We start from the raw sequence: 27985 nt of genomic DNA on the forward strand, positions 1-27985 counted from the left end.
TTACAGATTACACCAAAATGGTGAGCAGAGTATCCTATGTAAGATTTGAGGTTTTGACAGAAGTGAGTTTGACGGAGGCAGTATGACCTCTGAAACGTTGGTTAACATCGACCAGACTACACAGCGCAACAACCCAGAAGACAGAAATCTTCATACTCACCGCCCTGATAATGGAGGCAGTATGACCTCTGAAACGTTGGTTAACATCGACCAGATTACACAGCGCAACAACCCAGAAGACAGAAATCTTCAGAGTATCCTGTGTTTCGGAATCTTAATTTAACATCTAAAATCAGAAAAACCTCTTTGAAGCATCTGTGGAGATAACATGTTCCTAAAATTTCCCTCTGAATGAAGAGAACAGATTTGTAAGTTAAAAGGGTAAAGTTGAAGCATATTTGTACAAAATATCTTACAATTTGAATTTAAAATATCTGAAACTATCAAACATACTAGTTAGGCCTTCATCTTGAAATTTCGTATTATCACCACAGTATTATTTCAGTTATAACAGTACTTACACGATATTCGTAGACCTTTTGCAGCTTGTCTATAAGCAGAGACAAAGAACACACGTTTTCGGGAATATGTTTTATTAAAAATAGGCTTAACTTCTTTGTTTAAAACAATAATTTTGAAACTTTTAGAGTGTTTATACCGGAGTAGAAATACAACCGTATTTAGTACTTAGTAGTATATTCTGTATAAAAACGCCTCCTTCCTATAGACCACGTTCGCAAACTAACAAAATTTATTATTTTTACTCAAATCGTAATATTCCGCAGGTTTTACTAGGTAAACTTAAGATATGATAACTGACACTGATATTTTAAATGGACACGTCTACGAATGAGGTCGGATATGTTCACAAACTTGTTCAGACTTCACTAGCTAAAGAAAATGCCACTTCTAACAAAAAGAAATGTATTTTTCTTATCTCCCAGCTAAAGCATTGTTTACTTTCTATTAACCGGAAGCCGGATTTACTTAAGTGGCAGGCTGAATGGCCAAGATTTGTTTCGATTTTATGCGCCACCATGTCGAGACTGGCTATGGGAAACTTCGAGGCTCTGTCCTTTGGACAATTCGGCCTTAGCATATAGTCGGCTACTTACCTCAATATTATGTCAATCTCTCATTGACTACACGATCTCTAATACGCCTCTATGGAGTGGACCTTAGACGCAGGGGCAAATTTAACTTTGCACTCTACTCTCTTACCCACTTCAAACAAATACACTGGGTGCTACCTTGCCTGCCAGATAAGAACTCCCGCCCTGGTGGTCGATGATTACACTAACGTATAGGTATTGTTGCGTTGCGATTTTATAATCCTTGGCCCCGCCTACGTGTGAAGTAGCTGGGCCCAGTTCGGGAGAAAAATGTAGCGCTGTTGACAGGTCTTAATTTGAATAGTGATCGGAAATTATGAAGTCGTAAGACAGTTATTAAAGTAGTCATGAGATTTATTGGGGGGGGGGGGGGGAGCAAGTTCCAAGGTGCCTGACAAACGTGAATGTCGGCAAATGCTATTTCGAGGTGGACATAGCTGAAAGCTAGATCGGCATTCGTGACTTCAGGCGCTTTTGTACACGACCCAGAACACAGTTTGCTACTAAGACATTAGATGTCTCCTTAACATAAAAAATTTTGCTATTTGTTGTAATCGGCAATCATGGACACAGTTTTTATGTATTACGTAAGAAACAGCATTCTAGGCCTCTTTTAAAGTTGATTGTTGCTTCAAGGTATATTTTTATTTAGTTCTGTTTTAATTGAGTCCTTGAATTAGCTTGGATAAAATGCCACCACGTGTATAACTCACCTTGTCTGAATCTTCTATAATCAACTGAGTTATTTGTTTATGTATGCTCAAAGCAGCGATTTCTCATGTTATGTAAAATGTCTAGTTGATAACTAGAAAATAGAAGGTGAATCTCTCTGTCTCTTACTCGTTGCTATGTAACTGCTTCCAGAGGCTGTGATAAAAGATTTTGCAAAAGAACTATGTTAGGGGTTTGCAACCCGCGGCATCGCATATGTTTTGTGCTGTACGTGTGTTATTCTAATGAAAATGCATTAACCTATATGATAAAAAATAGTTAACTGCTATCAGAAAATACTTTTGTTAACGTTGTTGTTAGTTGGCAGTACCAATCGCTGCGTGCAATTTTCAGTTTAGGTCTTAATGAAGAACATCAGATCAATAAATTTGACGCACCATACTGATCAAAACATGGAGGGATGTTCCAGATTTGCTGTAAGAGTAATTATATGTAATAGCGAAATACTTTTGTACCTTGTAGCTTAAAGTAGTCCTGTCTCGCTAACGACTGATTTTGTCAAAGAGAAGTAACGTACAGTATCTAAGCCTATTTACAACAGTAGACGTCGTTTGGTAGCATCATTTTAACAAACTTCAGTGGCGTTTAACCAAATAGAAACTCATAACATTGTGACCCGCGAGTGGACAACAAGGGTAAATGTTGCTCTGGGTCTGGAAAATATTGACTCCTAGTATAAGTCTGCCACAGTTTTTGGTGCAATAACACGCTAAACGATCTGGTGTAGATAAAATGCTATGAATTTGTATTCAGTAGGTGCCGAGTTCTAATGCTGACCGGGCTAACGACTATAATGACCGATTTTTTTTTCTCAGTCTCTTCAGATGGACACATACTGGTCTATCTTAAAAAATTCTGCGAAATCCTTTCGTGCTTACTATTCTTGATCATTATAGATTGAAACGTCGTTACATGACCTAAGACTTAGCTGATCACCACCCATGATAACATTATTTCGACGATATAAAAACCTGTTTTTTTTCTTTGTTTTTTGTTTGTTTGTTTGTTTTTAATTTTGAAATTACCTAAAATCGTACCGACTTCGGCTTGTAGAAGCTTTTGCAAACGACTTTACGCTGTTAGTATAATTTGAAAAAAGCAGCTGTTATCTAATCTGTGGAAGCCCTCAAGCCGCTGGCTAACTGTGAGAATGCATGGAAAGACCTTCCGTTCATTGAAAAGTTCTGTTTCTCGTCACATATCCATCAGCCTTGTTTGTGCACATAAAAGGGTGTATAGGTGATTTATTTGTAGGGTTATTATCCCTTTGAAGTGCGGAAGAAAGAGGAGAAAAAATATATAAAATGAAAGGGGGAATAGCGAAAGACATTACATTTAGGCGTGGAGGGAAAAGAAAGAACATTTTCCGACTGTAAAGTTTCGCAAATGATGAGAAGGAATTAATTTGAGGAGAACCTTAATCCATTTCATTGGAATTTCGAATTTTTACAAATTCAGTTTAAAAAGAGTTAATAAATAAATAAATAATAAATGAAAGTAAAATTAAAAATAATAACTTGGCCGAGTCTCCATTACAATGATCAGTTGCTTGATGCTGTTTACGGAAATAGTCTCTGTACTGAAAATCATACAGAACCCACAAATCCATGCTATGGGCAAAATTTAGAGATACTGACAATGAAAAAGCAGGTGGTACACATAGTTACCACTGAGTTAAAAGTACTGAAGTATTTCCAATTTAATTAGTGTCTCAACATCAACTAGTGGAAGACCTGCAATCAATTAACGAAACACCCATCACCAGTGAAGCAATGTAATTACTTTGACGCTGTAACAGATGATGAGTCTCTGACGTCAGAAATCTGGTGGACTATTTACAACATCCCTTAAAGGGGAACGAACAACTAATGCCAATTTATCAGAAGTTCAATAATGCTGCATGACGAAGTTCTATGAAGACTCCAGTCCTGCCTGTATATCTGTCCACTCATTTTGCAACAATTAAATCTATCCGATGACGCCGTATCCTTCAGCTAGATTTTGACGAAATTCTGTATGGCAGACGCTTCCTAAAACATATTACGACAAAAAACTTGATTCTTATCAGCCAGTCAGGATTCAAACTTTATTTGTAGAAACTCAAATTAATAATGCCCTTATATTTCAGATAAAATTGTAAGAATATGTGTCTGAACTGACTCCTGGAGTAGAATATTTATTTATGTATGTATTTATGGTTTTTTAACGACGCCATCAGTAGTTCAATCTACATATCATGGAATGATAATAGGTTTGATAAATGATAAATTTGGAAAGATATGGCCAAATTTGAGGTCCTATCCCGATATCTGCCTGGAGAACTGAGAGAAATCACGAAAAATGTCAGTTCGTTAAGTCAGTCCCCGGGCCAAGACTTGTGAGCGGTTTCTCCCGAATATGAGGTAAGCGTGCTAACCATTTGACTGTGTCATTCGACAAGCGTATTTCTTCAGAAGGTAATAGTATCTCATCTTGTTAAGAAATATCAGTGTTTTATGTATTCCAAATATTAAAGTATTCGCAAGAGTTTGCACTAACCACGCCACTGTTTCTCGCTGTTTCATACCCTTTAGTGCACAAATCAATCATTATGTGGAGCTATGGCGACGTATAAAAGAATTGGCCAGTGGTACTGATGCTTACAAGACCTTCGCATGGAAAGGGCGCTTTTGTTAGTAACTACATATAAACTGGAATAGAATACAGGACCAGTTTGATAGTATTTACGTTGTACTGAGAAATGAAAAACATGAATAATTGATGATGATGATGATAATGATGATGATGATGTAGATATGTCGTATTATTGTTTTGGCGGTAAACATCTTAGTTTCTGAAGGCTGTCTGTTGGAATTTTTTAACTTACGTAACACCACACGATCTTCAACAGCCAATTAAAAATATTGATGGCCAAGCCCAGCCGAATTTAGATCCAAAAAGAAAATATAAAACCAAATGCTGGGCCAGTTGTTTTTTGTGTGTTTACTTCAGCTACCCGGAGAATCTGCTCCGCCTATTTCGCCTTGATGGTCGCCTTGGTGTAGGTTAAGAGGTATTCACAGTCTGTTTGTAAGTTAACTATAAACTGTTCTGATATTTTATCAATCGCCGGTTTCCGTTCAGAAATTCTGCTTCAATTATCTTCAGTACATAAATCGGCCTGACCATTCCTCTTTATGCAGCGCTGAGCCAAATTTTTCGTCCGCTATTTCCATAAAGTCGTTAAAGCTGAAACTTTTTCCCATACTAGTTCGAAATTTTGTTTATCTATTTCATGTCCCGCTACCGTTTACATGAATGGATGAGTATACATTAAAATGTTTTCCAGACCGCGGGTCAGTTTAACCATCAGGCTAATATACATATTCTGTCAGTAAAACTACCCCATATTTTCGAGTGATACTGTACCGCTCAACGCACGAGTCACTCGCCACTCGCCACTCCGCAGTTTCTTACCACACCTTACAAACTGTGTAGAAGTATAGAGTGAAACGAGGCTTGATTTCCACTCTTTCATCTGCTTCTACACTCTTTAAACTTTGAAGTTCAAGTAGCGTCATAAAAGAGTTAAGAAATCAATCAATACATGCATACGGACGGACAGACATAAATATTGCGATGATAGGCTACAGTATGTTTTAGTAATTCTCTTAAAACAAATTATTCCTTAAATGATATTTGAGACTTTCAAGGCTATAAAAATGTCGAAAGTGGTATTTCAGGTTTTGACACCTTGTAATGTTGTAGAAGGATACAGACATTTCGGTGTAACGTATGACATCTAATTTCCCAAAAGAAAAAGAAGAATATTAAGGCAACATGCTCCTCCGGAACGTTGGTGATCTGCAATAAGAGTTCACCCCACCATTACCCAGAAGCTCTGATATCCTGAAGATTGAGACAATACTTTCCTCCGACACATTTATAATCACCTACAAGATTTCACAGCATCACAACCCAGATCCCATCAACCATGGAATAGTAAAGACCTACAAGACTACACCATGGCGTCACAACCCAGAAGATCACAAGCCACATTATTTCTTATCTGTGTTCTTTCTTCTGTTGCGTTCTTATGAACAGTGCAATATATCAGTGGTGAGGTTACATTATAAGAAACAGAAGTAATTGTAAGTGTAGCAAGAATGATGGCCCTTGTTTTGCAGGAACTATGGATCTTGTGAAGGGGCTTAGCAGGCGCGGTGTGTTCGTTGGTCTTCAGGATCTGAAGGACCCTCATATTCCTTCTGCCATCAGCATCGCCCGACACAGGATCGGCGCCGTCATTGTGACTGGGTCTAGGGTGTCACTTGTCGCAGAAGAGTTCCTGGAACAGGTAGGACAAATAATTACAGACTGCAATCCTTCAGCCAATATGAGTCACGGTCTAATGAAAGCAGCAAGCCTTTTCCCACAGTTAACACGCGCCTATATAAAGATGTTTCCAAAATTGGGTTTTGCGGGAACCGGCGAAATAAAACGGCAAGATTAGAGGACCAATTCATTAGTAGTGTTCAGTTGTTAGTCTACATGTCCAATATCACTCTTAATACCAAGAATAAAAGCAAAAGGCTCTTCTTATAAAAAGGAGACCAGATTTCAAGTAGCCTAGCTAACATTTAATGCATCTAAATCAAGATAAAATGATCTCGACTTTTCAAGATGACAAAATTAAACTCACTACCAGCAACAACAGTCAGAAGGAATACAATATTGAACGGTATGTTTTAGAAATTTTATACAAATTTCAGTTTAGATCAGAGGTTCCCAAAGTTTGGGGCGCGCTCCCCTGGGGCGGGGGGCGTGTTGTTTGTATGAAAAACTTTTTTTAATGAAATATGGAGAAACATTTTTAACATCCTTCGCTTGGTTGAGGCAGTTCAGCAGTGGCAGCCATCAAAACAAATTATCTTTCTACGATGAACCTTGAAAACGACCTTAGAGCGGCCATTTCAAAACTCCAACCTCGGTATGATAAATTATGTTCACAGAAGCAACCACATCCATCCCACTAATCCGGGTATGAAGCGTGTATTTTATTAGTTTTTAAATTAAATGTATTGAATAAATTATAAAAAATGTATACTCATAACTAAATTTTATGTCAAATCTGTTTGCTTGCACTTGTTCTGGAAGGGGGGCGTGAAATTTATGAAATGTTTTAAGGGGGGCGCAAGGTATAAAAGTTTGGGAACCTCTGGTCTAAATCTAATCAGTCTTGTCTTGAAATAAATCTACCGGTACAAAAAGTAAAACATTATTTTTGTAATTCAACTGATTAATTGTAAAAAACGCGTTGACATGTTCTGCTCATGGCTTTTCAACACCTAAGAATATTTTAACACCCTCCGGTCAATATTTTAAGTAGTTTTCTTCATGACTCATGTCCCATCACGTGGGACATTGGATGAGGAAAGGTGAAAGCATCCATTGGCACTTTAAGAGCCAAAACCTTTTCGTAATTAAATTAGTTTAAAAACATATAAATATAAAATTCTGATTACAGCATTTATCTTATCGACCAGCCGATATTCTGTTCACCTATGTTAAGTTTTAAAAATTAACACCGTTGACATTAGCTGTTATAATTAATAGAGTTGTAAGGGATCAAGAATCCAGGGGTAAGACTTACAGATAAAATCCTTTGTCGTTGAAACCGTATAAGACTGCATACTTGCAGTGTGGAATAAGTTATGATTTCTAAATAGCTGACTGTTTTTTCATGATTGTAAACGAATTTTGGACATTCTTTCTGCGCACAGATTTTGGTATGCTAAGTGTCTGAAGTGTTTGTTGTTCCTGTCCATTCATGTGTTAAAATCCGTACGCACACGTCAACTATAGACCTGTTTAATTTGTAAATTTTGAACCCAAAACACAAATAATTTTCATTAGTTTCCTTGTTCTCTCCCTCTATGAGTTTAAACGAATGTCATAGAATACTTAAAGTTAACAAATTATCTTTATAACAGGCCTAATCATTGTTCTAGAATAAATACGTAAAAGACTCCGTATAGCAGAATCCACCTTGATGGTATGATAGTTATACATCTGGTCAAGAAACTTCCTGTCTTTTGTAAAATTCAGAAATGTTGCTATTGCGTTCACAGTTTGACCCCATCCTGAACCAGATTATTGCAGTCACGCCTCATACCTAAAATTGTTAAAATATATTTTAATATTATCCCCCATTTACGACTAGATATCCCAAGTAGTATCATCCTCTTCCTTCTCGAAGGTATCACCACCTTGTCGAAGGCAATCTGCCGGGTGAGGAGGCTTGCGTGCTCAAATGACCCTTAGTGCTATGCCGGCCTGAGCTTCGGCTCATGGTAGGGTCACCCAAGCCGGACAGGTCTAAGGAGATGCGCTAGACTAAGAGTGATACCCTGGTCCTCCAGGTTGGGGGTTGGGTGTAGGGCTAACAACCTTTCACCTTTAAAAAAATATGTGTTACGAAAAAATCAACCAAGCCTCGGATCAGGACGGACTCTTTGGCACGACCACAGCAATTGAAAAAGGACATGAGATTTGGTACCTGGAACATTAGGAGCCTCTATAGGGCTGGGGCACTGAAATCAGTGTGTAGGGAATTAGGGAATTATAAGTTAGACTTAGTGGCAGTGCAGGAAGTGCGATGGGAGGGGGAGGGCACGATCCCAGTGGACAATTTTACATTTTTCTATGGAAAGGGGAATGACAATCATCAGCTAGGGACGGGTTTTTTTGTTCATAGCAGAATTAGGGCAGCAGTTAAGAGAGTAGAATTTGTTAGTGACAGGTTGTCTTACGTAATTTTGGAAGGACGTTGGTGCGACATCATTGTCCTTAATGTTCATGCCCCAACTGAAGACAAAAGCGATGATATCAAGGATAGCTTTTATGAAGAATTGGAATCAGTATTTGATACATTTGGCAAGTATCACATGAAAATTCTGCTAGGAGATTTCAATGCAAAAATTGGGAGGGAGGATGTCTTCAAACCCACAATAGGCAGCGAGAGTCTCCATGCACTTAGTAATGATAATGGCGTCAGAGCAGTGACCTTTGCTACGTCAAAAGATTTAATTGTAAAAAGTACAAAATTTCCACACCGTGATGTTCATAAATACACTTGGACTTCCCCAGATGGCAGAACACACAATCAAATAGATCATGTTTTAGTAGATAAGAGAAGGCAGACAAATGTAATTGATGTGAGATCATTCAGAGGAGCAGATTGCGACACTGATCATTATCTGGTGGTAGCAAAAGTGAGGGAGCGGCTTTCAGTAAGTAGACGAACTAAACAAAATTTTGACACAGAAAGATTTGATTTGAAAAAATTAAGTGAGGGAGAGGCAAAGGAACAATATCAAGTTGAAATTTCGAATAGGTTTCAAATTTTAGAGACAAATGAGGATAATGAAAGTGTGGACATCAACAGGGAGTGGGAAAATGTCAGAAACTGCATCAAAATTTCAGCAAAAGAGAAACTAGGATACTACAGGAGAAAGCAAAATAAACCGTGGTTTGATGAAGAATGTTCAAAATTAATAGATCGAAGGAAGCAAACAAAATTTCAATGGTTGCAGAACCCAAACAAAACAAATGCGGATAATCTATGTAACGTGAGACGTGAGGCTAATAGAACCTTTAGGACTAAGAAAAGGGAATACCTGAAGGGCAAAATTGCTGAACTTGAGACAAATAATAAGGAAAAAAACATCAGAGACCTGTACAGAGGCATTAATAACTTTAAGAAAGGATATCAACCCCAGACCAATTTGGTAAAGGATGATAGTGGCAATTTGCTTGCAGATCCAATAAAAATTGTGAATAGGTGGAAAAATTTCTTTAGCGAGCTCTTAAATGTTCATAATACTGGTGATATTAGACAGATTAAAATGCATACAGCTGAACTGTTGGTGCCAGAACCTAGCTTAGATGAAGTGGAACTAGCCATTGGGAAGTTGAAAAGTTATAAATCTCCAGGAATTGATCAGATTCCGGCCGAATTAATTAAAGCAGGTGGCAAAGGGTTGCATATGAGGATCCATAAGCTTATTCAGTTAATTTGGGATAAGGAAGAGATGCCACATCAATGGAAGGAATCCATAATTATTCCTATTTATAAGAAGGGGGACAAGACTGAGTGTGGTAATTACCGAGGAATATCGCTGCTATCAACCTCATACAAAATTCTATCCAACATTCTTTTGGCAAGATTAACCCCATATGCGAATGAAACTATTGGGGATCATCAGTGTGGGTTCAGACGAAACAGATCAACGATTGATCAGATCTTTTGCATTCGTCAGATACTAGAGAAAAAATGGGAGTTCGGTGGGACTGTACATCAGTTATTTATAGATTTCAAAAAAGCCTATGACTCTGTGAAGAGAGAAGTGCTATATAATATTCTTATTGAATTTGGTATACCAAAGAAGCTAGTGGGTCTAATAAAAATGTGCTTAAATGAAACCTGCAGCAAAATTCGAGTAGGTAAATATGTATCTGAGACATTCCTCATCAAGAACGGTCTAAAACAAGGAGATGCTTTGTCTCCCTTGCTCTTTAACTTTGCGCTAGAATACGCCATCAGGAAGGTCCAAGGTAGGCAGGAGGGTTTGCAATTGAATGGGACACATCAGCTATTGGCATATGCTGATGGTGTTAATTTATTGGGGGACGATATAAATACAATAAAGAGGAACGCAGAAGTTTTACTAGAGGCTGGTAGACAAGTGGGGCTGGAAGTAAATTCAGAAAAAACTAAGTACATGTTAGTATCTCGTCATCAGAAGACAGGCGGGCAAAATTATCTTAGGGTGGCTAATAAATCCTTTGAAAGGGTTACAAAGTTCAAATATTTGGGAACAACAATAACAAATCAAAATGATACTTGTGAGGAAGTTAGGAGGAGACTAAATTCCGGAAATGCTTGCTACTTCTCAGTCCAAAATATTTTGTCTTCCCGTCTGATTTCTAAGAACCTGAAAATTAAAGTATACAAAACAATAATATTGCCTGTTGTTTTGTATGGGTGCGAAACATGGTCTCTCACTCAGAGGGAGGAACACAGATTGCAGGTGTTTGAGAATCGGGTGTTGAGGAGGATATTTGGGCCTAAGAGGGAAGACGATGGGGCGTGGAGAAAACTGCACAATGACGAGCTTAAAAATCTGTACTGCTCCCCCAGTATTGTGAGGGTGATTAAGTCGAGAAGAGTGAGATGGGCGGGACATGTAGCGCGCATGGATGGGACAAGAGGTGTGCACCGGGTACTGGTTGGGAAACCTGAAGGGAAGAGACCGCTGGGGAGACCTAGACGTAGATGGGAGGATAATCTCAGGCGGGATCTATGGGAGATAGGAGTTGAAGGAAACTGGATTTTGTTGGCCCAGGACAGGGTCCGGTGGAGGGCTTTGGTTAATTCGGTGATGAACCTTCGGGTTCGGTAAGCCATCTAGTTAGTTAGTTAGTTAGTTAGTATCATCCTCTTTGTTTCATATTCCCTATCTACCTCATCCTTTATTTGAGTGGCGTAATAATATCTGGTGGAGAGTACAATTTAGGAAGCTTCATACTCAGAAAATGCCTTCATCCTCTAATTACTTCCTTTTTCGTACATTCAAACATTCTTCCTAGAACCCCGCTATCAAAAGTCTAAATATATGCTTTCATCCTGGAGCGAGAGACGAAGCTTTCCTGTACTTTAATCTGTTGTTAATTGTTTAACTGGTTGACGAGATGTGTTAATTTAACGTTATTAAAACGAGGAGATTGTGTATTTGAAAAAAAAAAAACACTACATGCCTTGCCCCATCCCGCGCTAAATCAATCAAGCTCGAACATTGGTTATGTGAAATATCGATAGTGTAGGAAGCTGCATTATCGATTCAGGCATACAGTAACACACACTGCCTTAATTTTCAATGTCAGAAAACCAGCATTTCGCCTCATGTTGCTTGTGTCTGATGGATCACATGGACAGAATCCATCGCGTGATTTCTCAACAGTGGCTTTATGTTTCACGCAACAGCCTAACCTAACCAGAGACAAAAAAGTAGTGCCAAATACGCACCTTAAGATTTTTCTTGCATCATTAGCCTTGGTGTCAAAAACCAAACCCATTATTACGCAAGTCGAAGTAGTTTTATCATCAGGGCGGTGACGGACATAACCTCTGAAAAGTTGGTGGAAATCTATCAGACTACACGGCATAACAACCCAGAAGACAGAAATCTTAATTTGATGTTACTAAACCCTGAAATACGGATTTATAACTGACACATTGTATCTAAAATGAAATTAGTTCGACAACTGTCAGTGTGGACATCAGTATCATATTTAGTCAAAATCAGTCGAGAAGTTTGAAGACAAAGTATTGGGACGGACGGACAGACAGACAGACAGAAACAGCTCTCCAGTTACGCGGTATTCATTTGGACTTGTGCAAAGAACGTATGCCAAGAAGTTTAAAAGGTCTATTACCAACATATTTAATAGATAACGCTAATTACCAAAGTAGATCTTTACTAACAGAAATTTCTGTCGTGATGCAACCAACTAATTCGAAACATCACACTTTTGTTTGGTGCCTTGGCCATGTACGAATAAATATCATAACGCGAAGGCAAAGGGTTCTCTAAGCGGCATTTCTTCATCGCGAATGAATACCTATTTTCCAGATAAATTGTACTTCTCCCGCACTTTCTAAAAATTATCTGAGCTGAAATAATGAAATTGCTTATTTCATACATAAATGTGTGAGGAACAAGAGATTTGATGATAGTAATGGTTATACGAATAGCAAGTCGTTATCTGTGAGCTAGTAACCTGGAATACGCCTCGCTACTCCAAACGATAACATAGCTTGGCTTTGACCGCAAAGAACAAGCGGATACAGGCAGAATTTTTATTTTCTGATATATTCCACACTCAAAATATGTCTTGATAAAGGAAAGTGGTTTCCATTATAAAGTTTACAAATTGTTTGTCAGGTTCTGGAAGTAGTTAATTTGGATATAATTTCAGAGTTACAAGAAGAAAAGTAATTTTTGTAAAACCATTTAATTCCAAGTTCCATAACGGCGGGTTTCAATGCTTTTGTGTATGACACATGTTACCACAGAATGACGTACTTACGTACGTGTCACCTAAAACTTCGCTGCTAAAACAAGCACGATAGGTAAAACAGTACGATAAACTATCGAAACAAGGCCAATACCAGACATTCATGTGAAGGTCGTTCAGTGTGGTATCTTGTTGTGCCATATTTTCCACGAAAACTTTTTTCTCTGATAACCTTGTCACCGATGCAGACATTATGGCGGTTCGTTATCTGTCACGCCAAATTTGGAACCGTTTCTTAAGACGCACGATTCAGCTCCATGCTTGCTAGTGGACTGGTGCCATAACCTACGGAATAATACTCAATTATTTTATGACTTGTTTTGAAATTAATATAATTTCCCTCAGTAACTCCAAATAAATATCCTGCACCATAGAATGAGTGAATTCCAAATAAACATTTTTAGTGTAAAATGAAGCAAATGTTCATTGCCTTCGAATTTATTGTTATGCAGTCCTGCACAATCTATTGACGTCTCTGGTGCTGGTCTTTTTCACGCACTTGGTGTGGAACTACAGCTCTACTGCTGGTTAAGCTGTGCAAAAGCGACTAAGAGAAAATTGTTGGTTTGATTATATGGAGCCTTCGTAAAAATATTGTAATGAAGTACAGCGTTCAGATTTTGAGACATGGAATCAGGCATAGACTGCAGAAGAAGAAACAAACGAAGAATGAACCCCAACTGTAGTACGAAATAAAGACTTTACGTTTTCAGGTAATATTGTATGACGGTTATTGTGTGGGATTGTTTTTACACAAAACATCCGTTTTCTATCTGTGGCTCTGCAACCCAGTGTGGATCTTGGCAGCCTCCTTTGGAGGTTTCTTAGTCTGCACAAAACAAACTCACTCTGTATGAGAGGAATGACTGAAAACATATGAATTATAGTGTCAAGTGTCAGACCTTGTAAATATGGTAACAAAACGTTTGGTTCCACAAAATGAAGGGAATTTCTTGGCCAACTGAACGACTATGAGGAGTTCATTATTGGTTATCACAATATTTTTAAATATTCGTAATTTTGGTTGGTTGGTTTCCTCATTTTCTTCAGGCTTTCAAGATCATGTCCCCATCAAATTCGATACTAAACACCTCTGCAGTGGAAATAAGGTTCCGTAGGCCCCAGTTCCTGATGATGTATGGGTATGTTTTTGAGGATTTGGAAGGAAGCGGTTGCGGCGTACAGTACTTAAAAAAGGTACGGTAGATCTTCTGACCCGATATTGTTCCAGGGAGGACTGTGAACAATAAAGAAACACTCGGTGAGGTTGTCGGTTTTTCCGGCCAAGATTAGAAGCCGGTACCTCCCGAATACAAGTTTCGTGCATTACCTGTGAGTTAATTTGTCGGGTATTAATAGCCACCGCTGTAAAATCGAGATGAGAATTTGCTCTGTCTTTCAACAAATTTTGCTTATTTAGATAAGTACACACGACACACTTTAGAATTTAAAATGTTAGTGATGTCATAGGCGGCCTTGCCAACCACCGCTTAGACAAATTCAAAGAGGTTAGAAGTGAGTAGCTTCCTAGGCAGTGTCCGCTCGTCCTTCTGGTAAAGGCAGGTTGCAGAGAACTTAGGCATTCGGTTAGTAAAATGCAGAGACAATGGCGTTTAAGGAATTTAAAGAATTCATCAAAACGCAATTACTAAGCATGAAATCTGCAATTTCAGCAGTCGAAACTTTGATGTTATATAACGTAAGAATTCATTATTAACTGATTAATTCCATGGAGCAGAGTCCTTAAGAAACTAACAGTCGTTCAGATAGTCAAAAAATTCCTCGTGTGTTACGGAAACAAGTGGATCGTTACAATGCACCCCAAAAGATCAGTCATTAAGCAAGCATATAATTTAAACGTTAATCAAATCAAATTAATAAGATGGCTGTCTTCTGGGTTGTTGCACTGTGTGGTAGAAGTTTGCCAACGTTTCACAGGTCCTTGCTGTCTCCATCGTCAGAATGATGAGTACTTGGTAAACATCTACCAGATTACACGGCGCAACAACCCAGAAGACATCCATGTTCGGACTCATCGCCGTGAAAACCTCGAATTCTAGTAAATCGGGTTAGGTCCGACAGGAAATTAATATTGAAGTCTTCAAAATATTACGCACTTTGTTCTAACACCTTCCATTTTCGTCATTTTCCAGGTATCACAGAAGCAGTTATTTCACGCGTACGTGTCTTGGCTTATTATCACAGAGAAGAAAATCCCCGCTGTAGACTCCAGCTACAGTATTGAAGAAAGGCTGAGATATTTCAATATCGGTATCGACACGGATTTAGTAATTGCGACAAAGATTAATGTCTCTGATATCTCTGATAGTGACGGCCGGAGCTGGACCCACGGTTGGGGTGACAAGGCTGATGCAACCAATGATGATAGAGATGGGACATACAGAGTTCGGAAGACAGACAACCCTGTCAATGATGAAAAGTTGAATAGTGTACGAAGTTATTGTATCAATGAGAATGAGAAGTATCATGAAAGAATTCGGATACAGAAAGAAGAAAAACGAAGAAGAAACAATAGAAAATACAACAATAAAAACAATAGAAATGATAAGACTAGTGAGATAGGAAATTGCGTAGAGAATTCTAATAGAAGAGAATATTATGGACTAGAATTTTCGTTGCTTCAAGTATACAAAATCCGCCCAAATTCCAACAATTCACTGATCATGATTTCATTAGGATCGTGGAATGCAATAAATGGAACTTTGAATATGGTGTCTTCAAACGGCATCGAACAGCGAAACGACTTTCGTGGTTTTCCACTCTTCGTGGGTGTAAAAAATACCACTCAAAATACAGGAGAGGTTGTAGGCGGTTCTATTAAAAGCATATCATTGCCAGCACAGAATTCAGACGATGAGATTGAATATGACACTCACTTGATGGAAGTTTTGGACTTAATCACCAGATCACTAAATGCGAGGTTCGTCATACATATTCCTTCCATTTCTAACACAAGCAAAATTATTACATTCTAGAAAACATTTCGAATTCTAAAACAAAGGCAGGGATGTCGTGGCTTTATTGAAAGAAAATCATGAAAAACCTTAATCAGAGTAGCAGGTTTCTGGGCTGATATTTTAATCTGGCACCAGCTGATTACGAAGCAGGAGAAGGAACCACACGATCATAATGTTTAGTGTGTTCCTCTAATAGTGTGCAGCTGGCCATAATATCACTTACACACAAGTTTTAGGGACTGTACTTTATCTCTTTTGTAGATTTTTTGTTGTTGCTAATATGAAAATAAAAAATCAAGACAACATTAATCATATTAAAATTTCATCTCTCTAGGTTAAGAAAATAAAAAGTTCAAAAATGCATGCATAGCATAAATCAGGCATGTGTGCCAGAAATTTAACGTTGGACGTTGCGAATGATGGGAATTCACGTGGAAAAATGCATGTACGTCTACATGTAAAGTCACACAGTTATTATTGTCTGATTTTTATCAAAACTGGAATGTGTTGACAGATTTTATTAATACTCCCCAACAGATAATGTCATGGAAATGTGTTCAGCTATTCTTGAGTAGTATATGTAAATTCTGTATGCACGAGTACGCAAAGAATGGTACTATTACTGAGTTATCTGTGTTACAGTTATGAATTGATTCCTTTCTCAAAGCTAGGATGGAAAAATGATCAAGGAGCTTGGCTGTTCATGTTGGGTGCAGTGACTGTGGGAACTGTTGATCTGGGTCTGGATAACGTTGTTATCACCCCAGACCGGTACAGAGATATGTTCTTCACTCTTCCCATCGTTCAATCCATGTATGTATACTCATTTACGAGACATTTGTCTGTGGCTCTGAAAACAATTAATAGCATTTTTGGAAAGTTTAATATATTGATTCATGTGCTAATAAGTAGGTAACAGATAAACACTCATTAGGCTGGGGCCACACGACCGTACAAAGTACGTCCGTTGCAACGGACGTACTTTTGTACGGTCGTGTGGCCCCAGCCTTTAGACTAGAGGTTCTCATGATGGTGAAGATGTTATTGTTGGTGTTGTGGGTTGTGACATGTGTGGATTTGTAGATGGTTACCAGCATTTTGGTCATGAAGATGGAGGTAGTATTTTCCTCTGAAATGTTGGGACCCACCTACAAATCTACAGTGTCACAATTCAGAAGATGAACATAGACATACATTCATTTTCAGGTGAGGATATGTCTAAAAGTGTTAGCTGTAAATTATAATTTAAACTGAGAATGTGTTTATTTCATAGTTAAATATATGTAGGATCATAAATTTAGTACTTAAAAAGTGTCCACCATTTTGTTGAATATGCTCTTGTAAAAAAAAAGAAAGTCAAATTAAATGTCTTCTATTATGTTGAAAATAATGACATTTATATAAATAGGTTTGAAAAGTTGAGCAAATAGTGAATTTAATTGGTGCTGGAAAGTAATTAATATATTTACCCTGTCAACCCTAAAATTGAACTTCAGTATTTCTGTAAGTTTTGTAGTTAAAGGCTGGGATTTAAAACCATAAGATCAATTGTTACAATTAAATTTTCCAACATTGGAACATTTATCTCTTTTTATTTTTAGGAGAAACATTTATTTTCGTCGGCCAGAGACTGGTGCCATGCGTGACATATTTTTGGCCCCTTTCAGCCCTCGTTTGTTAGCTAGTGTGGTAGCTACTGGTGTGGTAATTGCCACTGCCATGTTTCTGGTCAATGCCTCAACAGCTAAAACAAACAGAAGAAATGAATCTAACAGTAACAGCAAGAGTTCCAAAACAAAATGGATTCTTGGTGAAGCAATGGTGTGGAGTGTTAGTGTTCTATGCATGCAAGGTAATGACAGTTTGTTGACCATATAAAATAATTTGCATTGTTATTATTGAAATTTTTATTATAATATTAAATAAAATTTTTGTTTTGTTATAGGTAGTTCATGGAGTCCAAAATCTCCTTCAGGGTGCCTAGTGCTTATCTTCAGCCTGTGCTTTGCTCTTGTGATTTACAATGCTTATGCTGCCTTTATCACGTCTGTTTTGTCAGTTCGTGTTGGTTCTATCAGAGGTCTGGGAGACCTCCTGGAAAGCGATTTCCATTTTGGCTACACTCGGAAAGGGCAGGATGAGGCATTTCTTCTGGTAGGTAAACCAACTTTTCTCTCATACACATTATCCACAAGGGGTTATATGAAGATTGAAACATAAATTACACAAAGATTTTTTATTAGAGTAAAGGAAATGAATATGTCATATACAGGTGACTAAAAAAGATGTAGGCACTCACACAATAAATGAAATAAAAACATTTTAATAAAATAAACCATTACATATATCACTTAGTGAATTAGTGAATCTAGTGGAGGTAATCAAAGTGATCACTATCCATAACTAACTAACTAGATGGCTTACCGAACCCGAAGGTTCATCACCGAATTAACCAAAGCCCTCCACCGGACCCTGTCCTGGGCCAACAAAATCCAGTCTCCTTCAACTCCTATCTCCCATAGATCCCGCCTGACATTATCCTCCCATTTACATCTAGGTCTCCCCAGCGGTCTCTTCCCCTCAGGTTTCCCAACACGGAGATCGATAACAAGTTTAATATCTCATATTATAATATATCTTTTTGGGAGATGGTGTATAGCACCCACCATAACAAAAGATACAAAATGACATCTAAAAATAAATATTTTTTGGAGTGGATTTTCTGTGACATCATGACCAACGCACATTAACCTTAATCATATGAAAATAGGAGATTTACCCCTGAAATGTGGGGCTATTGACTGTGCTTTAATTCGGGATGCCAGAGCCCACCAAGGGCTGTAGTGCAAGAAAAGAAGAAGAAGAAGAAGACTGTGCTTTAACTATCAAGTTCACAGTTTAGTGACATGCTAGTGCTGAACTGTGTGTAAGCCATGATGTACAGACAATAAAAGTGAGGAGAATAAATGTTAAAATAAAAATATTTTCTAAATTTGTGATCATCAGTTTCTTTGTGTGACAGCACATTAACACATTTGTTATTGCACTAAACTTCTTGTAGGTTATGACTGTTGTCCGCTGTTTGCAACTGACTACATGTCATAGTCAAACTACATTCCATATATAATTATCTCCTTATCAATTCACAAAAGATATTAAAATCATTTACAAATAAATAAAATGCTATAGCAATGGATTTATATGCATTCATAGAATAGCATTGTCAACGCACCATTAAAAGAAAGTTTGTGAAAGAAGTCACATTTACAAACAATGATAGTTACTAGTCTAATGTTAGATAATTCAGAGATCATATGTGAGAAGAAATGTAGGCCATTAACAGCCCCAAGAACTTAGCAGGCTTGTCTGACTGTAAATATGCTGTTCCCTAAAAGTTATTTTTTAATTTCACAATCTGGTAATGCCATTGCCACATTTAAAAATTAATTCATTTGGCTTCATGTTAAAAAATGTGAAAATTATGTTCTCCAGGGTTTAGTAAATGATTCTGCATTACGGCAACTGTACTTGAGAGGTTTCGTCAAGAACCATGGAGTAGATGAAGCGTCTTCTGGTTTACTGAAAGCTTCTCACGGAGGCTACGCATTCTTTGTATCAGCTCGGCTAGGCAGGAAAGCACTCAATTCCTTCATCGCGCAAGACAAGCGCTGTGCTATTCAGGAACTAACAGTAGAAGCCACCAAAAGTGCCATTGCTTTACCTATGGGTATTGCATCACCATACAGAAGGCTCATCAATCTCAGGTATGATATAGTCACAAAATGTGTAAGCATCAACAGTAAAGCAATTACGACACTCTGTCAAAAGTATTCAGTGGCCTCCTTTCATGCCAATCTGTCTAGTATGTCTGTTTTGTATTTTCTCAAATGCTTCGATACCACAAACAAAAATTTATTCTCTTAATCCGGTATATTATCCATCCTTACAGTTTGCTACGCATGCGAGAAGCAGGAGTTCTGGGGCCAATACAAGAACATATGCTGCCACCAATGCCACGCTGTCAAGCCTATTCTGCATTCAATAGTGCAAGCCTGACAGATGTATATTCAGCATTCCTAGTGTTGGGAGGAGGATTGGCAGCAGCGATTTGTATGGGTTTATCAGAAAAAGTCTGGAAGCATCGAGTTTCTATTGGGCATTGGTTAGCTATTAAGTGGGCTGGTAGGGATAAGGTTGAATCCATAAGTGATCAGCAGAGGCTTCAAGTACACAGACAGATGCACCAAAGATCTAGATTTCAGCATGATATTCAATGGTTTAATTAAGCATCTGATAGATTAACATAGCAATAGTTCCATTTGTAAATTACTTTCTAAGTTTTGCAATCTTCACTGTGTTTTCAGTAAAAAACATTATAAATGGAGTCATGAAATTTCTAGGGCAACAGAGAATAACAGAATTCTTATGATGAGTTAATTTTCTTATCCTGCAAAAACAATTCCCATTAATATGTTTATGAGAATATCAAAAACACTGATGTGTCTCATTATAGTGTACCATAACTATAATTTATATTATGTAACTTTATCATAACATCCTAATTAATTAATTATTTATGTTTATCACTCAGTGATGGGAATATTTTCGTTTTTCATGGTCACAATTGAAACCATATAATGAATAACAATAATTTTGATTTGCATATGGTAATATAGCAAAATAAACATCATTAATGACTCTGCAGGAAAAAAATATCTTATTCCAAGAATAGCACATAATTAAAATATTTACTAGAATTGCTGCCTTGAGGCATTTCATGTCGTATTTTTTCAAGGCCAGTGTAAATGGACATTTTACACACCCTCAAATCCTTAATTGCTTGGTATGGAAGAAATATGCTAAATAGTAACAACAAATTATAATAGCTAACAAAATGGAAACTAAACTTTTTTGATTTTAGTTGTAAATAATTTCACTAGTAGTTATATGTGACAGGAACTCAACAAAATAAAACACTAATATAGTTATACTTGGAATTAAGTACGTTAATTATCAAAACATGGACTCTCATCAAGAAACTTCATTGTTAATGAGGTTAATGATTTTTATGAACATATCAATTTTCTGTTTGTATAAAGAATGTGGACAACGGAAATTACATTATTTGCTTCTAATTATGTTGGGTTGGCTTCAATTTGGCGATAGCGCATTTCTTTGGAAACCTTTCTGCCAATGTTGACCAACGTGATACGGAACATTAACCTCCTTACTGACTGAGCTACCGATGTCAAACTTCGAATTTTAAGCCTGTGGCAGTAAATAATCAAGATAGAATAAACAGGAACCCATCGCACAAATCAATTTGATCATATTACTTATGTGTGTTATGAGCATATGTTAATCCAACTCGCTTATAAATTACACAAACAAAACGCCAAATTCTAAAAATTCATTACAGTATTTGATAGTTCCACTACTGTACTGCTGTCTACATGACACTATTTCGTTATAGTGCTGCCACCTACGCGATCAATAAGAGAAACAATTTACTCGAATGTTTGACCATAGGTGAACAAAATTAACCACAAGTGGATAATCTTTGGTGGGTGGTTAGAATTTTCCTCTATTATCTTATTTGTAAAAATATGTGACTTTAAGCAAGTACATATTTTTATCATAAAATGGTAAGTACATCAATACTTATTTCTTTTTGCCAGAGTGTGTAAAATTCAAAATGAAAGACAAAGTAATATTTTTACAAATTAATGAATAGGTTGTGTTCGGTATTCAGGTATAATTACAGTGAGCGTTAAATATGTTGTCATTATCGTTAGTTAAAATGGTTTGCAACGTTATAATATCATCCAAACGAAAAACGCATATGTGTTTCAATGAGATAGAACCTCAACATCTACTGGCATGTTGCGCTGTGTAGTCTGGTAGAAGTGTACCGACGTTTCAGAGGTGCTTGCTGCCTCCATCATCAGTGCGTTGACTCCCAGAAGACAGTCATCTTCATACTCGCCGCTAATAGAACATGAAATATCGCCTGACGTGATGTTTACAATGCCATATTTGAAAAGTTGTAGCCCTAATATTTGTTTCATGTTTGTAAAATGTTGTAATTAAACATAGACCTAAAATATTAACATTACTACAATCTCCAGTACAACCAAAATAATCATTAGTTTCACTCATGGCTATAGAAGTATGTTCTCCTTCCCAACCTATGCAAATTAATTGATAGCGATGGTGAGTATATAATACTTCTATGTAGCATATGGCATGACTGGTTGAGTGTATTTTGTTGTGGCTCCTTCATTTAAGCTGTATTTATGGAACTCTGTAGGTTGTTGAAGGGAAGTTAAATAATGTTGTCCATAATGCAGTATACTTTACAGTTTTCTGACAGTTATAAATTTAGGGATCACTCACTCACACGCGCTCTATAGTGTAGGAAATTCCTTGAAAGTCGATTTTAAACTGGGTTTGTCAAAGAATAGCCCACTTTCTTTCCTGAACCTGAATATTCATCACCGTGTTCACAAAAGCTTGCCACTGTACTGTCCTGAGCTAGCTGCATCCAGTTCAGTTCATCAATTCCTATCTCCCTAAGGTTAGTTTAATTAGTTTGTGTTATGTTTGTGTTGGGTATAATAAACATGTTATGTAAAGCTTGAATTATACAGCAAGTTTGCCGGTGGCTGATTTCATACAGGTACATGCTAAAAGAGGCCCATTTACACTGTATTATAAATTTGTTTCAAAATGGTAATTTTGTGTGTGTGTGTATGGGTGGTTAAGGTTGAGGGTGCTGCACTTTAAATTATGTGCTCAGGCTTTATAGTAGTGGAAACTGATGCATAGCATGACCATCTTCCATACTGGTATCTGTAGTTTTAACTGTAAATTAAATGATTGAATTGTTTAAAGCCAGCTGAACTTGCAATGTTATTTTCACCTGTCACCACATTAAACAAAACAGACCTAAACTGTCAAACTTAATATGACTTTATATATGATAGTGGTGTTTTCTTCATACTGGATGAAGTTATAATGGTTATTCTTTTACAAATTACATGTAGAAAGAGAAGTATAGTATAAAATCTCACTTATTTGTCTGTTAGTGTGTTCTCTGTGTTTTATATTCCATAATTTGTTTCAGCCGAAGTCTATAAAGAAAGAACTCTCAAAGAAAATACTGCATCCAAAAAGTCGGAAGGCAGTAAAGCTAACGAAGCAAACCAAAAAGTAAGATTTTTAGATATAGGTTTATAATTTTTTACCTTAAACAAGTGCCAAGTTTGATTCATGCATCCTTTACTTTTACTTTAATTTCACACTGGTACAGCAAAGGTGTTCAACTTCTAAAAGTCTAGTTTTATAGTTTGTCCCTGCACATGGCATTTATAAAGAGAAAAAATTGGGAGTGAGGTGCATGCTTCAATACCTCCTACCCAGTTTGTGATACAATCATGTTAACTGCATGATTAAATGGGGACAGTTGTTGATGTGACTTAAAGCTTGCTCATGGCTTGCCTCTTGATTACCATGTAGAAAGCTGCTAATAACTGGTATTGGTTGTTCTCCACATTCTAGAAAGTCCACCTGGCTACACAGTTCAGTCAGCAGTTGTTTGCATATGGGCATGTTCATGGATATGTTTTAGTTAGTCCACTCATTTGTACACAGCCCTGAATGATGATGATGATATTATTATTTTTTTTTACACTAATTTTCTTTCATTTCCAACTGATTTATCTTCATTGAACAAATTGTTGACAGAATCCAATTGATACTGCAGTGTTCTGATACGGATACACATTGCCTAATGCCATATTGCATTTAGCACAGAGTATGATGGTAGAGCAGTAATACTTTAGAGTTTTTCAGGAGGTACTGTGAATCTTCTTATAGTTTTCTTCAGTCTCTCCAGATAGATGCTTGGATAGTATCCTGAAATAGACTAGGATTGCCACTTTCCAAATCAGAATAATTTTTCTCGTGAGACACAGTGCAGCTGAAATAATATAATTAAATTACAAAATAATCACCCAGTAAATTATGGGCTCAAGACTACTACTTAATTTTGTAGCAGTGTGTTGCTACCCGACTCCCACGCTGTATTTTATCCTACGAACAATATGTATTACCTTCCAAGAAAAAGTAATGTATGCAGACCTCGAGTGACCCTTGTATGAATGTTAATGGGTGAAAGGGCTTAATTGTCAGTGTTGTCTGTAAAATAAATATGTTTCATTATCATAATTCATAATTATTGTGTGGCTGCCAACTTACACTATGTTAATGCTCAATCATTTTGTGGGACCTCATTTCTTGTCAGCTAATAAGATGGTAAACAGTGTAAAACATGTCTAATTAGTTGCATATAATGAAGAAGGAAGATAAATCCTAAGTTAGTCATGTTCTTTGCTTTTTCTTCATTCTTGTTAACTTCAGTATTGTCTCTAAAAACCTTCTTATTTTGTGTTTTTAACACCACAGGATTACAACACGTGAGAAAACTAAACTTATGCATCACATGAAGCAGAACTTGATTGGAGAAAAGTTCCTGTGGTTTCGAGATCATTTGGTGCCTGATATCACAAAGTATACGCCTGAACTTATTTTGATCATAATTGAACTGTAAGTGGTTTATTAACATTTCTTAAGGTGATGACTTATCTTAACCAATTAAGGTACTTGCTTCCCTCCAAGTTCTGTGCCAGGGCTGTCCATGCTGGATTTATGGTGCATTAAGTAACAGATTTTTCTGAAAGTACCTTTGTTTCTCACATCATTTCTCATTTCATTGATATCCCTGTTTTATATTCTGAGATGTATCATGGGACTGACTAACTGACACTCTGCCACACGCTTGGTCTTTACTTGACGTGTCAACCTTAAAGGTTCATGCTCTTGTCTTACATGTGAATAAGCCTGAGTCCAGCAGCATGATCAGCCAGTGTCATGGGCTCATGTAGTTCCCTACAGTCTTGATAGAACTGTCTTTATAGACTGTGCAACAGTCGCAATGCATTTCTGCAGCATAAGTCCAAGCGTGAGTAGTGTGGACACACCTTAGTAAAGCACTTTGCTGGAAGCATAAGAAGGGAATTTACTAGGACATGAGGACAGTTTTCCGTCCAATCCAAGTCCAGATATTCAACTCTTCCGTTTTGTGTCCCAATAACCAACAAGTACCGTTGTTTCTTTTGAAATATGATTGAAAGTTATTTTATTTTGTAACATTTGTGTATTCAATGGAAAATGTTTCTTCACCAGTTTTCCTTGTTTTATGATGATGCCATATATGTTTACATATGTAATTGGAATTTCAAGATTGAAATATATTGTTCTTTACTACCCTGTATTCCCAAAAATTTTGAGGAGGGGAAATTAACATTAAAATATACTAATTAGAAGTGCATGTGTTGAAACCCAACCTATATGTCAGAAATTGAACTTTTTTGTCTGACACTAGTAGGCTAAAGAGATTGTGAAGGTTTTAAATTCTGCAGTAAACATCTGATTGTATTCATTTACATTGTAACTTTTAGTTCATCAAGAACAGTCACTAAAACAAATGTCTGTGTTTCAGATATCTTGGTAGATTTAAAGAAGAATTGGAACAGATTAGTTTAAAACACTCAATTGGAAATCGCAAAAACAGACAACATGCAAGCAGAGAAGATATCATACGTCTCACTCTCTTGCGTGAGGAAGAGGAGTTTGCTACGTGTGGACTGGGTAAGTCAGTTAACAGTTCCAGTATCTTTAACTCCCTACTGTCCCTGCACTTGACTTGAGGATTGAGTAAAACCATAAGAAATGTCTGGTAGCAAGTTGCTAGTTGGAATTTGAACTGAGTACCGCTCAGATTTGAGCCAGATGGATTAACAGCATGAATCAGTCAAATGAAGAAATGCATTCACTGTATTGTATTGTAGTATTATTTAACATTTATATTAATAATTGTATAACTAAGGCCACATTGATAATTTATTGCGTAAGTAGAGGTAATTTCTTATTAATAGTTTCTTCAACATCCATTATAGAAAGAAGTATTATGTTTTTAATGTTAATATGTAATACAGGTTTTATTCTTAATAATCTTGGGTTTCTTTCAGTTTGTGTTTGGGAATTGGAATGTGTGTTGTTGTTGTTGTTGTTGTTGTTGTTGTTGTTGTTGTTGTTGTTATTATTATTATTTAGTGTTATGTCTGACGGCAGGTCCATTATTCTGCCCAAAAAGAGTTCGCCAGTTTTAGAGACACAAAATTTAATTTGCATATTTTTGAACACTGTTTAATTTTAGAAACCCTGACTCATTTGTGGAATATATTCACAATTATAAATTTATTTATGGTTTATTTTTGGTTTCCAGTAAGTGTAATGTTGGCGCAGTATTTTGTTGTCTAAAATATGGATGAAAATCATTAGAACAGAGAATAAACATTAGATTTTTAGTGAAATTTGGAATCCAGATCTCATGAGATAATATAGCTGTGCTTGTTCGTTACTGTTGGTTCCAAGTGGAATATAATTTAAACCAGACTGCTTTACATGTTTCATAACTATAAACATATTAGCAGCTTTGATTTACTGCAATAAATGTCTTGCATTAAACATTATGTGGAACCAACATAGCCTGAGTTCTCTAAAAATAAATTATCCAGGACATCATCATACAGTGGAAAAATTGAATCCATTATCAGTTTTATTTTATTTTAAATCTCATTTGCCTTAATCTTTACAGAAATTCCAGATGTTACAATTCCTAAACAGTTGGAAATGCTTCGAAATTGGGATGGGGAGTTGCGTTTACTGCAAAACTTCAAGTTGAGGAGGTTTAGTCGTAAGAGCCTTCGGGATCTTGTCACTTGCCCAAAGCTCAATGAAGAGGAATTAGTTATAGATGATAATGTTGCTGTGAAGAGTGCTCTGTCTGTGAAGGCACCCATTGTACAGAATAAGGAATCTAACCCACAAAATGTTGTCAAATCAGATGTTAATGAGACTCCAGTAATCCTGGAGAGCGAAACACGTGAACTAACAGTTGCTGATAGTATGGATATCGACAGCAAATAGTGCCAGATTCAGTAATAAATTTATTTAATTGTTTATGTGTTCTTATTTATCTACCTTACTCTTAAAAAGACCACTATAATGGCAGTTATATAATCCAAAAAAATTGTCATTGTTATAGCTTCACATTATATTCACGTTTCATCCCTTTCCCATTTCATACCTGCCTACTTTTCATGCTCATCTCCCCATTTCATTTAGTGCTGTACATTGCAATTGTTAATTGTAATATATAGCTGATAAATAAACTAAGAATTTGTCAATAACCTATTTACTTGAAACAGTGTCATTAATGAATCTGATAATCATTTTTATTAGTTTGGCCAGTGGGGGTGTTTGTAAGATTAATTTCTTTACGACAGACTGATTTGAAATTGTTGGATACTTAGACTTCAGTTCCTCGTGTGGGTGTTATTGTTGGTGGTATTATGACTTAGTTATTGAGGGTTTTGTGGTGCTTTATACAGCAGCCAGTAAATAATGAGTGTGAAAGTATGAAGTACAACTTTGTGATTTTTCAGTGTGATCTATTTAATTCATCATAATTGCATATAGTGAAGTAACATTGTTATGAAAGATAATCAGTGATGTGAGAAAGGAATTAACATAATTCTCATACTGCTTATTGCCCAAGAAAACTTCAGTAAATTTAATGTGTACGAAAGCCTCAAATCCTATTTTGTGACATTGTCGATAGTTTTGAGTTACACTTCTGCACTTCTGGATCAATGTTTGTATAGAAGTTTCTGACTGCCCCTTCTCCAGTCTCTTCCTGTCATCTCTACATCTTTCATTACTTGATATATCCATTGTGTTTATGGTCTGCCCCTCCCAAAGTACATCCATGCTGTGGGAGAGGAGGCAACTATTCAAATGTCAGGGTGACACACAGTAGGGACTTGCCCCCAGCACCTTCAGGGTAGGTGAGAAGGCCTGACAAGAACTCTGAAAGAACTTCCAAACAGGCTAAGGCAAATAGCAGGCTAATGGTGAATG

The 27985-nt window shown here is 36.9% G+C and overlaps 3 protein-coding genes across 5 annotated transcripts in view; 2 read left to right on the plus strand and 1 right to left on the minus strand.

Moving 5' to 3' along the window:
• Positions 1-1315, minus strand: part of LOC110839309 (acyl-CoA Delta-9 desaturase) — a 24691-nt gene extending 23376 nt beyond the window's left edge. Inside the window, exon 1 of one of the 2 annotated variants that reach the window (XM_022083403.2) lies at positions 1116-1315. The gene's annotated coding sequence lies outside the window, so the exon portion shown is untranslated. Of the gene's footprint in view, positions 1-160; positions 269-1115 lie in introns of those variants that run through there. The other variant, XM_087355441.1, reaches the window with a different exon arrangement.
• The window catches only part of LOC110831953 (glutamate receptor ionotropic, delta-2), a 24411-nt gene extending 3417 nt beyond the window's left edge, over positions 1-20994 (plus strand). Inside the window, exons 2-8 of the mRNA XM_087355437.1 lie at positions 6011-6180; positions 15116-15903; positions 16583-16753; positions 17542-17792; positions 17886-18094; positions 19433-19704; positions 19890-20994. Coding sequence (XP_087211563.1) covers positions 6011-6180; positions 15116-15903; positions 16583-16753; positions 17542-17792; positions 17886-18094; positions 19433-19704; positions 19890-20226 — 2198 coding nt within the window. The 3' untranslated portion in view covers positions 20227-20994. The remainder of the gene's footprint in view (positions 1-6010; positions 6181-15115; positions 15904-16582; positions 16754-17541; positions 17793-17885; positions 18095-19432; positions 19705-19889) is intronic.
• Positions 20995-21434: 440 nt separating this feature from the next.
• LOC110831975 (translation machinery-associated protein 16 homolog) lies at positions 21435-27025 on the plus strand. Of its 2 annotated transcripts, none has more exons than XM_022068555.1 (5): positions 21435-21585; positions 23067-23152; positions 24407-24547; positions 25503-25651; positions 26661-27025. In XM_022068555.1, the coding sequence occupies exons 1-5, from the start codon at positions 21583-21585 to the stop codon at positions 26990-26992; spliced, it is 711 nt and encodes a 236-aa protein (XP_021924247.1). In that variant the 5' UTR covers positions 21435-21582; the 3' UTR covers positions 26993-27025. The 2 variants fall into 2 exon arrangements, with proteins under 2 accessions (XP_021924247.1, XP_021924248.1); XM_022068556.2 differs by lacking the exon at positions 21435-21585 and adding an exon at positions 21734-22153.
• Positions 27026-27985: the final 960 nt, after the last annotated feature.

The sequence above is a fragment of the Zootermopsis nevadensis genome, unplaced genomic scaffold (assembly GCF_977971745.1).
Source record: "Zootermopsis nevadensis isolate Lab colony 2312 unplaced genomic scaffold, Znev_1.0 Znev_ptg000024l, whole genome shotgun sequence".
Taxonomy (NCBI): domain Eukaryota; kingdom Metazoa; phylum Arthropoda; class Insecta; order Blattodea; family Termopsidae; genus Zootermopsis; species Zootermopsis nevadensis.

What these genes read in the sequence shown, in the direction of transcription:
- LOC110831975 (XM_022068555.1), top strand. An exon ending in CTAACGAAGCAAACCAAAAA is followed by an intron (nt 23,153 to 24,406) that starts GTAAGATTTTTA and finishes TTAACACCACAG; the next exon opens with GATTACAACACGTGAGAAAA. An exon ending in ATTTTGATCATAATTGAACT is followed by an intron (nt 24,548 to 25,502) that starts GTAAGTGGTTTA and finishes TCTGTGTTTCAG; the next exon opens with ATATCTTGGTAGATTTAAAG.